Source organism: Copadichromis virginalis, linkage group LG22, assembly GCF_057382275.1.
Source record: "Copadichromis virginalis isolate Kocher_CV1m ecotype Utaka linkage group LG22, C_Virginalis_male_GT1.1, whole genome shotgun sequence".
In the NCBI taxonomy this organism is placed as follows: Eukaryota; Metazoa; Chordata; class Actinopteri; order Cichliformes; family Cichlidae; genus Copadichromis; species Copadichromis virginalis.
In genome coordinates, this window is record NC_140638.1 from 24,731,210 (window position 1) to 24,741,667 (window position 10,458).

General features: G+C 40.9%; 1 protein-coding gene, 1 long non-coding RNA gene and 1 pseudogene across 4 annotated transcripts; all 3 read right to left on the bottom strand.

Moving 5' to 3' along the window:
- Window positions 1-936: 936 nt before the first annotated feature.
- On the bottom strand, window positions 937-3,553 carry LOC146683412 (glutathione S-transferase A-like). The gene is made up of 6 exons (XM_085445076.1): window positions 3,310-3,553; window positions 3,161-3,226; window positions 2,875-2,980; window positions 2,181-2,299; window positions 1,521-1,606; window positions 937-1,415 (listed from the first exon to the last, which is right to left on the bottom strand). Exons 1-6 carry the CDS (start codon window positions 3,475-3,477, stop codon window positions 1,286-1,288), a joined length of 675 nt encoding a protein of 224 aa, XP_085301202.1. The 5' UTR covers window positions 3,478-3,553; the 3' UTR covers window positions 937-1,285.
- Window positions 3,554-4,135: 582 nt separating this feature from the next.
- LOC146683413 (uncharacterized) lies at window positions 4,136-5,348 on the bottom strand. 2 transcript variants are annotated; one of them, XR_014917506.1, is made up of 2 exons: window positions 5,056-5,348; window positions 4,136-4,975 (listed from the first exon to the last, which is right to left on the bottom strand). It is a non-coding gene; the product is annotated as an uncharacterized LOC146683413 (long non-coding RNA). The 2 variants fall into 2 exon arrangements; XR_014917505.1 differs by having other exon boundaries at window positions 4,136-4,980.
- A 2,162-nt stretch (window positions 5,349-7,510) lies between these two features.
- Window positions 7,511-9,992, bottom strand: LOC146683414 (glutathione S-transferase A-like; annotated as a pseudogene). Its single transcript, XR_014917360.1, has 6 exons — window positions 9,804-9,992; window positions 9,595-9,660; window positions 9,293-9,416; window positions 8,574-8,692; window positions 7,891-7,976; window positions 7,511-7,797 (listed from the first exon to the last, which is right to left on the bottom strand). The product of XR_014917360.1 is annotated as a glutathione S-transferase A-like (transcript).
- Window positions 9,993-10,458: the final 466 nt, after the last annotated feature.

Sequence of the window (10,458 nt, forward strand, 5' to 3'; positions counted from 1 at the left end):
CAAATGTAACAAAAAAACCCTTTAGGCTTGACTCTTTCTCTTTTTATTTTCAATATTATATTTTAACAGATGGCTATTTTCAACTCTCTAAATTTATATTACTTCAGAAGTCAGATGTTGAAACTCTGGAGTGATGTCAGGTATATGCATTAGTGGGTTGCAGTAGGAAAGTTGGAAAAAGAAGGAAAAACAGGATTAATTTTTGCTTCTTTGGCAGGTAGAGCTATTTGGGTATCACAAGCAATACAGCATAACATTTGTTTGTGCTTCGCTGCAGCACGTCTGTGGACTCGGCATATGGTTATTCAGCAAGTTATAGTTTTACTGCTGTTTACATTCACTGCCAGCATTATAGATTGTTAACCTCCTGGTGGAGGAGTTGCTCAAACTTTCCAAATGAAAAATCCAGGTTAAGGGGGTGTTCCAGATAAAAATTCCAACTGGGAACTCAAAAATTCTGTCAATACATTTTGTCTTCCCTTCTGTAGTCTCTGTTTTTTCTGTCTCTCTATGCTTTGTTTGTGTTTCCTATGTTATGTTTTAATCTCTGCTTCTTTTTCATTTCTCTTTCAAATCCTGTGATACATTTGTTCTCCTGGGACTTAAACTAGCTATCCCATTAAGAATTAAAAAGAAATACACACACACACACACTTGTTTGTGATGCTGAATATAATTCTAGTGTTTGTAGAACATCTTTATAATTTGTGAGTTGGACTGTGGGTAGCAGGTTGTTTTTTTGAAGCACAACATATATCAGATCTTTGTTTTTTGGTGTTTTGTTTGTTTGTTTTTTGTCCCCTGGATTTTGTAGAACAGATCAGTGTTTCATTTAATGTGACTTTGATGTCTTTACAAATCCATACAGTGATTGCTCAAGTGTTGCTACCTAGATAGGAAAGCTCAGTTTCAAAGAGAAGAATGACAACAATCAAGTAAAGCATTAAAGTTTTGATTTAGTGACCTTTCCTGTCAAAACTGCACAGCTGCAGGATGGATTTAACCCTTTCACACATAGTGGTCACTGCAGTGGACAGCAATTCAAAGGCTTTTTTTTGTATTTGTGTTAGTGTTGATGGTATACTTGCAAATAAACCACTACATTGGACACTGATGTGTCACTCCATACACATCAGTTGTCCACCTAAGTGGACATATAAAAAGGTCTTTGAAAAGTATATGTTAAAAAAAATATTCATCATATTGTACTGAAATACGAGGAATAGTAACAAATTAAAACCACAACAAGAAAAGATTGGCTTGTCAGCTGATGAGCCTCTCAATCTCAGATGTCTTTCAAAAAGTCCTGTCCAGGGGTGTCCTTCCAAAGTGGAGGCCAGGTGGCTTTGATGCTGGGTCTGTCCTTCAGATTTTTATGGTATTCTGACAGTTTGGGGTAACGTTTCTCACTTAGCCTGCAGGAGAGATCAAAATCAGGGTGAGTTCACTGCTGTTTATTATTGCATTCATTCATCTTGCCAAGCAGCTAAACGTCAGCCTTAGTAAAATAGCTTACTTACCCCATGCGGAAGAGAAGAGCAACGGATGGATAAACAATCACATCAGCCATTGAAAAGCTCTTTCCCGCCAGGAAACCACCTGGTGTCTAAGAGAAAAAAAAAAATAAAGCGCTGTGAGGGGAAAACAGTGCAGAACTCAGATTCTAAATATTCCACAGTGTGTCTTTACATTTAAACATAAGTAAAATTTTTAGGTAAGATTTTTACACAAACAGTGTTAGCGTATATATTGACTGTTTAAATTTGGTACAGATAGTCTGCCTGGCTTTGTCCAAATATCATCCAAACATGTCCTGCTGCTTTGTTTTTTAACTTTTGGTGTTTTTCTAACCTTAACCCAGTTTTCTTAAGAGGCTTTAGAATCTGCCAGATTGTAGGAAGGTTTTTCCTGTGACTCGCCTGGTTAAAGAAAAGAGTTGCATCTCTGTAACACAGTGCAATAGGCTGTTTGGGTGTAAAGTACGTGATTTTACCTCCTCCTGCAAAGATTATGTTTGTGTCAAAACATAAACTTTCCTCAGAAAAAAATTCCCAGACTGTTTCTCCCACTACAAAGCAGTTGGCGCACAAAGCCAGAGCAACACAGCTATGTAGGTATAAGTTTTGTGCACTGGATGCTTGTAGCAGTAGAGTGAAAGTGCGTGCAGGTCATTCACATACCTTCTGCAGGTGTCCCTCCCACATCTGCACCTCGCCAGTCAGCGTCTCCTTGAGTCTCTTAAAGGCAGATTCCTGCCTCTCATTCTCCGGGACCCTCCGGTTGTACATAAAAACATCCACTGCAAAATATCAGAACAGACATTTCATGAATATATCCACTGTCTGAGGATTTAAAGCTTTGAGAAAAAAGAAAGTTTCCACACACTGCACAGCATCCACTTCCATATTTTGTATTTTTGGTATGTCTGTGCATTGCTGTGTAACATCAGGCTGTAAATGCTTGCTTTGATAAACGGAGATTAACATCCTGTTGTGAGGGTTACTCCCAAGGAAATAGTGCATTATGCCAGAGCCTAATTATGTGAACACACAACTTATTTTGGGTGGCATGTTTTTTGAACAACGCTGACCTCGGGAAGAGCAGGGGAACCAACTCTGAGGAGGTTTGCTGAACGCATGAAGTATCAGTGGTTTAAAGGTGACAGGTTCGTGCGTGATGTTGCCAATCATTGACTCAAAATCCCAAAAGGCAGATCTTTTAATGGCAACAACAACAGATAAGTCATGTAGAGAGTGAGCATGTCCCACTAAAACCTCACTAAATGTAATTTGGGGGATCGGACGTGAAAGTGCAGGAACTCAACAGTTATGTCTTTGTGGTTCAAAACCAGAGAGAAGATTTAAGCTAACATACCCATTTTCTGGTGAAGCGTGTTACCCTCAAAGGTACGCTGGAGCACCAGGGCTTTCTCGCTGGAGTTCACAGGGATCAGTTTGGTTCCCTGGGACATGTACTCACACTGTTGGTCGAGACAGGAAAACAGTAAGTGTTATAAAGAGCAGCAAAAAGCTCTGGTTTCTTTTACTCTGCAGTGTAGGGTGCATGTCCAAACAATCATGGTAAACCTAGTAATCCCTCAACTTGACCTCCAACAACCTATCTCCTTGACAACAAGGCAGTAGCTTGCTCGAGTTCTCACCTCCAGGAAGAAGCATGCACCGTAGGACTCGTTGATGATTTTGTCCCCACATTTGAAGGCAGGAAGCTTTAAGACAAAGTGGAAAAAATATGAATAGGTTCAATTTCAAGCATTCAAAGTCCAGATTGAAACCTGTGATGCAAGCCTACCTGACCCCTGGGGTTTACATCCATGACTTCCTTTGACTTGTGCTCTCCTTTCTCGAAGGAGAGCAGTTTTTGGTTGTATCCCTGCAGTTTCTTCTCCTCCAGAGCGATCATTACCCGCCAGCAGGGAGGAGAGCCGGAGCCCCACCAGAGAGTCATGTCCTTGGCCATGGTTTCAGAGTGAACAGCTTAGTATGGCAGCTGAAATTACTGAAGGTTAGAGATAAGAAGACTGAAGCCACAACGACTGAAACAGTCTCGTTTTATAGCAAAACTCCAGCCCTCCACATCCGGATTGGTGGATTTAGGTACCGTCCCATTTTGGTCTTCTGACAAGAGATCTCTTACCCTCTTACATCACAACCCCACAGTTTATATGACATGATAATGAAAGTCAGAGATTTCTGCAGCAGCACAGTTAAATTTATTGACTGTGATTTAATCTAAAGCTGCTCGTATTCACAGGTGTGCAAAACTGTCATTTTTATGTTGAAAAGCATTTGGAAATGCAAATGTGACCAAGTGGTCGGCGGGGTTATGCACAAAATAAATAAACTTGACAACGCCACCTAGGGGAATTACACCCCCAGGAAATATATTTAAGAAAAATAAATAAAAGGAATAAAAGAAGACCGCACAGATTCAAGGATGCACACTGAGGCAGGTTGGCTTCCAATATTAAAACAGTTTTATTTATAGAAATAAATAAAATATTATAAATAATATTTTATAAATAAAATATTAAAAGTCAAGATGTAGCGTCATTATTGACAGTGTCCTACAGTAAAAATAAACAATCGTGGAACTTGGACTTACCAGCAGCCGTGGAACAAAAAAAAAAAAAAAAAAAAAAAAAAAAAAAAAAAAAAAAAAAAAAAAAAAATCACACCAAAAGAATCACTGCAGACCACCCAGTGCTGTACAAAAGAAAGTGTGAAAACGACCCACCACCTGAGGTCCCAGGGCCACTGGCTCGTCCTCCTTCACTGAAATAAAACACAGAAAAGTATGTTAAAAGAATAAAAGGACACTGAGCGTCAGGCTCGCTACAAATCATAAAAAGACAAACACACTTTAATAAAAGAAATCACACACACACACACACACACACACACACACACACACACACACACACACACACACGAAAGGCTTATTCCCCACGGGTCAAACTACCACTCATGCTGGTAATAATTATTCTCAGGCGTAGGCCGGTCTGGCTCCCCACCGGCTGAGACCGGCCACCCAGGCGATTTAGAGTCCCAGCACGACACTCGGGCAGAGAATCACTTCAGCCCGATCACAGAAGTGTGGGTACGAGCAACAGTCCAGGGTAAAATAGAACACCAGGCGAACCCAAAAAAAAGGTAAGCCTACTTAATAAAAACAAGATAAGACAAAACGAGACAAGACAGCAGACTCCACCAAGGAGGAGTTCACAACAGCAACTGAGAAGGCAGTCCACTCTTCCAATTTAGGTTGGACAATTTACCATGGAGAGGTGAGTACAGCAGTGAACCCTGAAACAGATAAGTGTAACCTTAAACTCTTATAGCTATGAATGCTAATAAAAGTAGTTCTAACAGCTTACCCCAGGACCGGAGGCACTATACTCTCATTGGTGGAGATACCACGAACACCTCTCTCCGCAATGGCAGAATTAAACAGACTGCTGCGCTACAACAGGCCGGAAAAGGATATTAACACCAATTCCAGTATTCGGAGGGAATCCAAGGTTAAGCGAGAGCATACCTGTAGCTGTCGTATAATCGGCTCTTGCTGATCAGTCCGTCGCAGTACGCCAGCATTTACTGCTGTATCGTACCAGAAGCTCGGGAGGAATTAATCCAACAAGACATCGGCTTAGCTTTATACAGGCTAGCGCCACCCTGCAATCAATGTGCAGGTGGGTTCCCAATTAACCCGATCACCTGATACAAGGAGCGAGTGCAGTGGAAAGAGAGCGAGGGTGGTAGAGCGAGCGAGAGAGAGAGAATGAGAGAAGAAAAACAACGGAAGGCGAGTAGCCCATCTGGCTACACAAACAAAACAATTCACCTTCAGATCAAATCAAGTGCACAGAGTAAAGTGACACTGGGCGCTTTGCTGCCGTGCTCCCGTGCAGTTCGTTCAGATGTCATCATTCCTGCACGTTACTTGTGTGTGCTTCATTAATACGGTTGCATGTCAACAGTCACAATCTTGGTATCCATCTAATGTGCATATGTTAAACCCTTAAAGATCGTTCTTCATGCATTCATATATTCTTACAAGTAATGCTGTTGATTTGTTGAAACTCACGGTGACTTAGCACTTTGTTTTCACCCCCTGTACACACATGCACACAATGCACACACGATTCTGGCACGTCTCTCACGTCCATCAATCGCATTAGTTCTGAATGTGTCTAATATCAACTATTTTATGTATCTTTGTACTTGAAATACAAATTTCATTTAGCACTAAAATATACACAATATAATACTAGTTGCTTTGTGCTTCATTCTGTAAGCCTTTGAATTCTTGTCAAAGTGCACTTGAACAATTGCCAATGTCACATAGCGGTGAAATAAGCTACAGTGGACACATTTGCTGCGATCACTATCTCTGCTCTTCTGGGTCAGTGGACTGTTTCCTGAGTGAATGATTGCTAGAGGAAAGGCAAAACTCGTGGTTTTTACTGAAGTCCCTTTGTCCAAGTAACACACACACACACAGCTGCAGCCCTGCAATATTATTACATGCAAGTTTCAACAGTAATAGGCTGCATCGGGATTTCTCTACACCTAAAAGGAAAGAAAAGGCATATGCCGAGAATTTAATTTGAAAATGTGCTTTCCTGTGTTTCCATTAATTCAGTATTTTCATTTTGCAGACGTAGCATGACACACTCCTTTTTTGAGCAAGCGTATATTCAGACGGACCATGCAGCAATGTTTCAAACAAGTCAGAATTGTTGTGGGTTCCCAACACACACACTCAGAAACAATTGTGCTTTTTGGTCTTTGTACTCTCCTTGTTCCTGTTGGTCACCTCCATACTCCATTCAGCCTGTTTTAAACTGCTGCCAGCTCTCCTTCTCATTGTAAGCCCGCTTCCGTCTGGTGTGCTACTGAATAAATAATGGAGGCAGGTTAGACAATGTGTAACAGGTGTCTCACACAGCCTCTATCCCATAGCCTTGCAGCCTGAATCACCTGCTCTCTCCCTCTTCAAACAGCTGAGCCAAAAAACACACCCCACCGAAAGACAACCAAATGGGCCTATGAGGTTTTAAACTGTGATCACAGCAAACTTGGTGGACAGATTTGGACACCTCATCCAAATAATATTGCAAATGCATTTTCAAACTGAGCTTTCACTGATCCTTAATAAGGAGAATGTGCATTTAACATAGCAGTGAAAATTCACAAATGACATAAAAAGGATTAATGCAAAGTGCCTCATGTATGCAACCTCATGCTGTCACGGGCCATTTGAGTTACCTTTGTGCAGAGAAAAGTGGTTGCACCACACCCAATAGATAAAGGACTCTTTTGATATGATGACCTTTCATTGCACTTTATTTGTTTAAGCTTGTAAATGCTATAAAAAGGAATTTTACTATAAAGTTAGGCTATTCAAGCTTTTCTGCTGAAGCAAGCCTGTTTATATTTTAGCAGCACAACACCACTGAAATTATCGTAGCTTTAGTAACAATAACTTCAACAATCACTAGAGGGTTTTATTGATTTTTTTTGATCAGCTGAAGGCATAATAGTGTTATTGCACATGAATGCCTAAAATGTAGGCATTAATATGCATTCATATCAAAAGAGTGGGTGAGAAAAGAAATTACTATGACTTCTACTGCAAAATGAATGCAAAAGCAGTTTCTGCACCACTGCAATGTAAGCAAAGGCCTGGCCACCCCAACAAAAAATCTGATGGCTTTGCCACTGCTCTGATTGTGACACGGCAGCATAATTATAGAAATGTTTTCGTAAACATGACTGTGCGATGTTTTCAGAGAAAACAAAGCAAAAAGTTTAATTTAAAGTTTCTGTTTGGTGATCTCTCCTGTCAAGACTACGCAGCACTAATGTGAGTGGTACCTCGTTAAAAATAGCATCAAAACTTTAAATTTACATTGACGGGCCAGGTTTGACGCCAAAGGTCAAATTTTATTGGTGGAAATTTAACTTGAAAATAATGAAGCAAACAAAAATAAAACTTAGTTTTTATTGCTTTTACTCACAGCACAACAGAAATAAGATGGCATGTTCAGTAACAAATGTTCAAATATCCACTGCAGAGCAGCACAGGGTAACAAATTAAAAATGCAACAGGAAAAATGTGCTCGCCAGCTGATGGGTTTCTCAGTCTCAGATATCTTTTAAAAGTTCCTGTCCTGGGGTCTCCTTCCAAGTAGGAGGCCAGGTGGCTTTGACGCTTGGTCTGCCCTGCAGCTTTTTGTAGTATTCTGCCAGTTTGGGGTATTTATCCTCGCTTAGCCTGCAAGAAAGACGAAAGTTGGTGTGAGTTTGTTGCTGTTTGTTATTCAATCCAGGCAGCTACAAGTCAGTTTTGCAAATTTAGCTTACTTACCCCATGCGTAAGAGAAGAGCAACACTTGGAAAAACAATCACATCAGCCATGGAGAAGTTCTCCCCTGCCAGGAAACCGCCTGGTGTCTTAAAAAAGAAGACAAAGAAAAAAAGATTTTGGATGGAAGCTAAAAAAATCTTTTAAATAGTTGGTGAAACTTGGCTTACTAATTCTTCTACATATATTGTCTCCTTAACAGCAGCTGCTGAGCATATCTCAACAAAAGACTTCAGACAATCAGCTCGTCATCATCCAAGCATCGGCCAACTGTCAACATTCGGTACTTGTTTTTTTGACTTGCCTCTATTTCCTCTTGAGGCAGTCTGGCCACTATTGTAAATAGGAAGGTTTTGCCAATGACTTGCTTAGTTAAATAAACATTACACTGACTTCCTGCACAATCTTGTACTGTGAGTTGGTGTTTTCAGGAACGTAAACATCAAATGTTCAACATCAATTGATATCTCTGTGAACAGATGTTTTGGACATTTTTTTCCCCTTTAAATCATTATAATGAGTCAAAATACCGAGGGGATAAAAAGAAAAGAAAATAGACAAAGTGCTTTTACACGGTAGCACCCATTACATCCAACAGCTTATAACTTCCTGCTAGGGTTATTGCCTGTTTCTGCAGCTTTGTAGCTGTCGTGCTCTGGGTGCTTGTGAGTGCATGCGCATCATACCTTCTTCAGGTGTCCCTCCCACATCTGCAGCTCAGTAGTCAGCGTCTCCTTGAGTCTCTTAAAGGCAGATTCGTGCCTCTCATTCTCCGGGACCCTCCGGTTGTACATAAAAACATCCGCTGCAAAATATCAGAACAGACAATTACTGTCTAACATCAGGCTGAAGACTATAAAAAGGTACCCAAATAACATCTATAGCAGCTTATTTAAAAATGAGTGATCATGTTAAGCAAATGTTCATTTTGGTTACATGGGATTTTCTGGTGTCATTTCTACACTGTCTCAGGAATTTACTTGCAAGGCTAATTTGAGCAGAGATTAACATCCCAGCATGTTGTGAGGGTTACTCCCCAGAGAAATAATGCATTATGTAACACTCTTAAGTGAAGGCACAGCTCTTTTGTGTGTTGCATGTGTTTTGAACACCTCGGACCACGTCGGTGAAAGTTGATGTCAAAGCCTCTGAGGAGGTTTGCTGAAGACATGAAGTCTCAGCGGGTTAAAGGTTGCAGGTTTGTGCGTGATGTTGCCAAGCATTGTTTAAAATCCCAAAAGGCAAATCTCTGAATGGCAACAACAACAGCTAAGTTATACAGAAAGAACTTTATAAGATTTTCTTTATAAACTCTGTAAATCCCCTGGTTTCAGTGTCCACATCAGCATACAGGGATATCGAGCTCAACAGGTATGTTCAGAAGGCCATGACAGAGTTAACGTACCCATTTTCTGGTGAAGTGTGTTGCCCTCAAACACACGCTGCATTATTAAAGCTATCAAAGCGCAATTGTTGTCGGAGCCGGCGCAGTCAGGAATCAGCTTGGTTCCCTGGGACTTGAACTTGGACTGAAAACAACACATGAAAGCACACGGAAACACATGAAACGAGCAACTGTTCTGAGGTGCAGTGCACCCTGCGGTGTAGGGTGTCTGCTTATACAAAGCATTGCAGAGCATGCAATCACCAGTCGCCCTCCAACTTAACAACTTCTCAGTGACATGAAATTTTAAGTAAGGTTCTCACCTCCAGGAAGAAGCATGCACCGTACGACTCATTGATCACTATGTCCCCAAATTTGAAGGCAGGAAGCTTTAAGATAAAGTAGAATGAATGTTATTAATATATACTTCAAAATTAGGCATTATTATTTGTAATTGCACAGTGAATATAAAGTACTTCAGGAGGTGGGGGTTTGAGTGCAGTTTAAAGGTATGAATGTGATGCAAGCCTACCTGTCCCCTGGGGTTTACATCCATGACTTCCTTCGACTTGTGCTCTCCTTTCTCGAAGGAGAGCAGTTTTTGGTTGTATCCCTGCAGGTTCTTCTCCTCCAGAGCAATCAGCACCCTCCAGCAGGGGGGAGAGCCGGAGCCCCACCACAGTCATGTCCTTGGCCATGGTTTCAGAGGTTAACCTGGGAGCTGAAGTTAAAGGGAGGTTAAAGATGAGAAGACTGAAGCTAGAGCAGGTAAAGAGCCTCATTATATAGCAAAACTCCAGCCCTCAACATCCGGATTGGTGGCTTTAAGTCCCGTCCCATTTTGATGCTCTGACAAGAGATTTCTCACAGATAGCGGGGTGTGAATTATTTTTTGAGCGAGATCACGCACCTGCATTTTACCTGACATGCTGCTGTCGGAACATTTTTGTAGCAGCACAGTTTGAAACATTTTGTTTGATAAAGATTGTTGTATTCACAGCTATTGCAAAACCGCACCAATATTCTGAATTTCAGTGAATAATAATGTTTATAACGTTAAAATCAGGTGTAGAAACTAAAGTGAAAGTGAAAGTCTCTGTGGGGTTTATCAGAACCCAACTTTATTCCTGTGGGCTTTATTATTACGGTTGCATGTCAACAATCACAGCTGTAGTTGACATCCATCT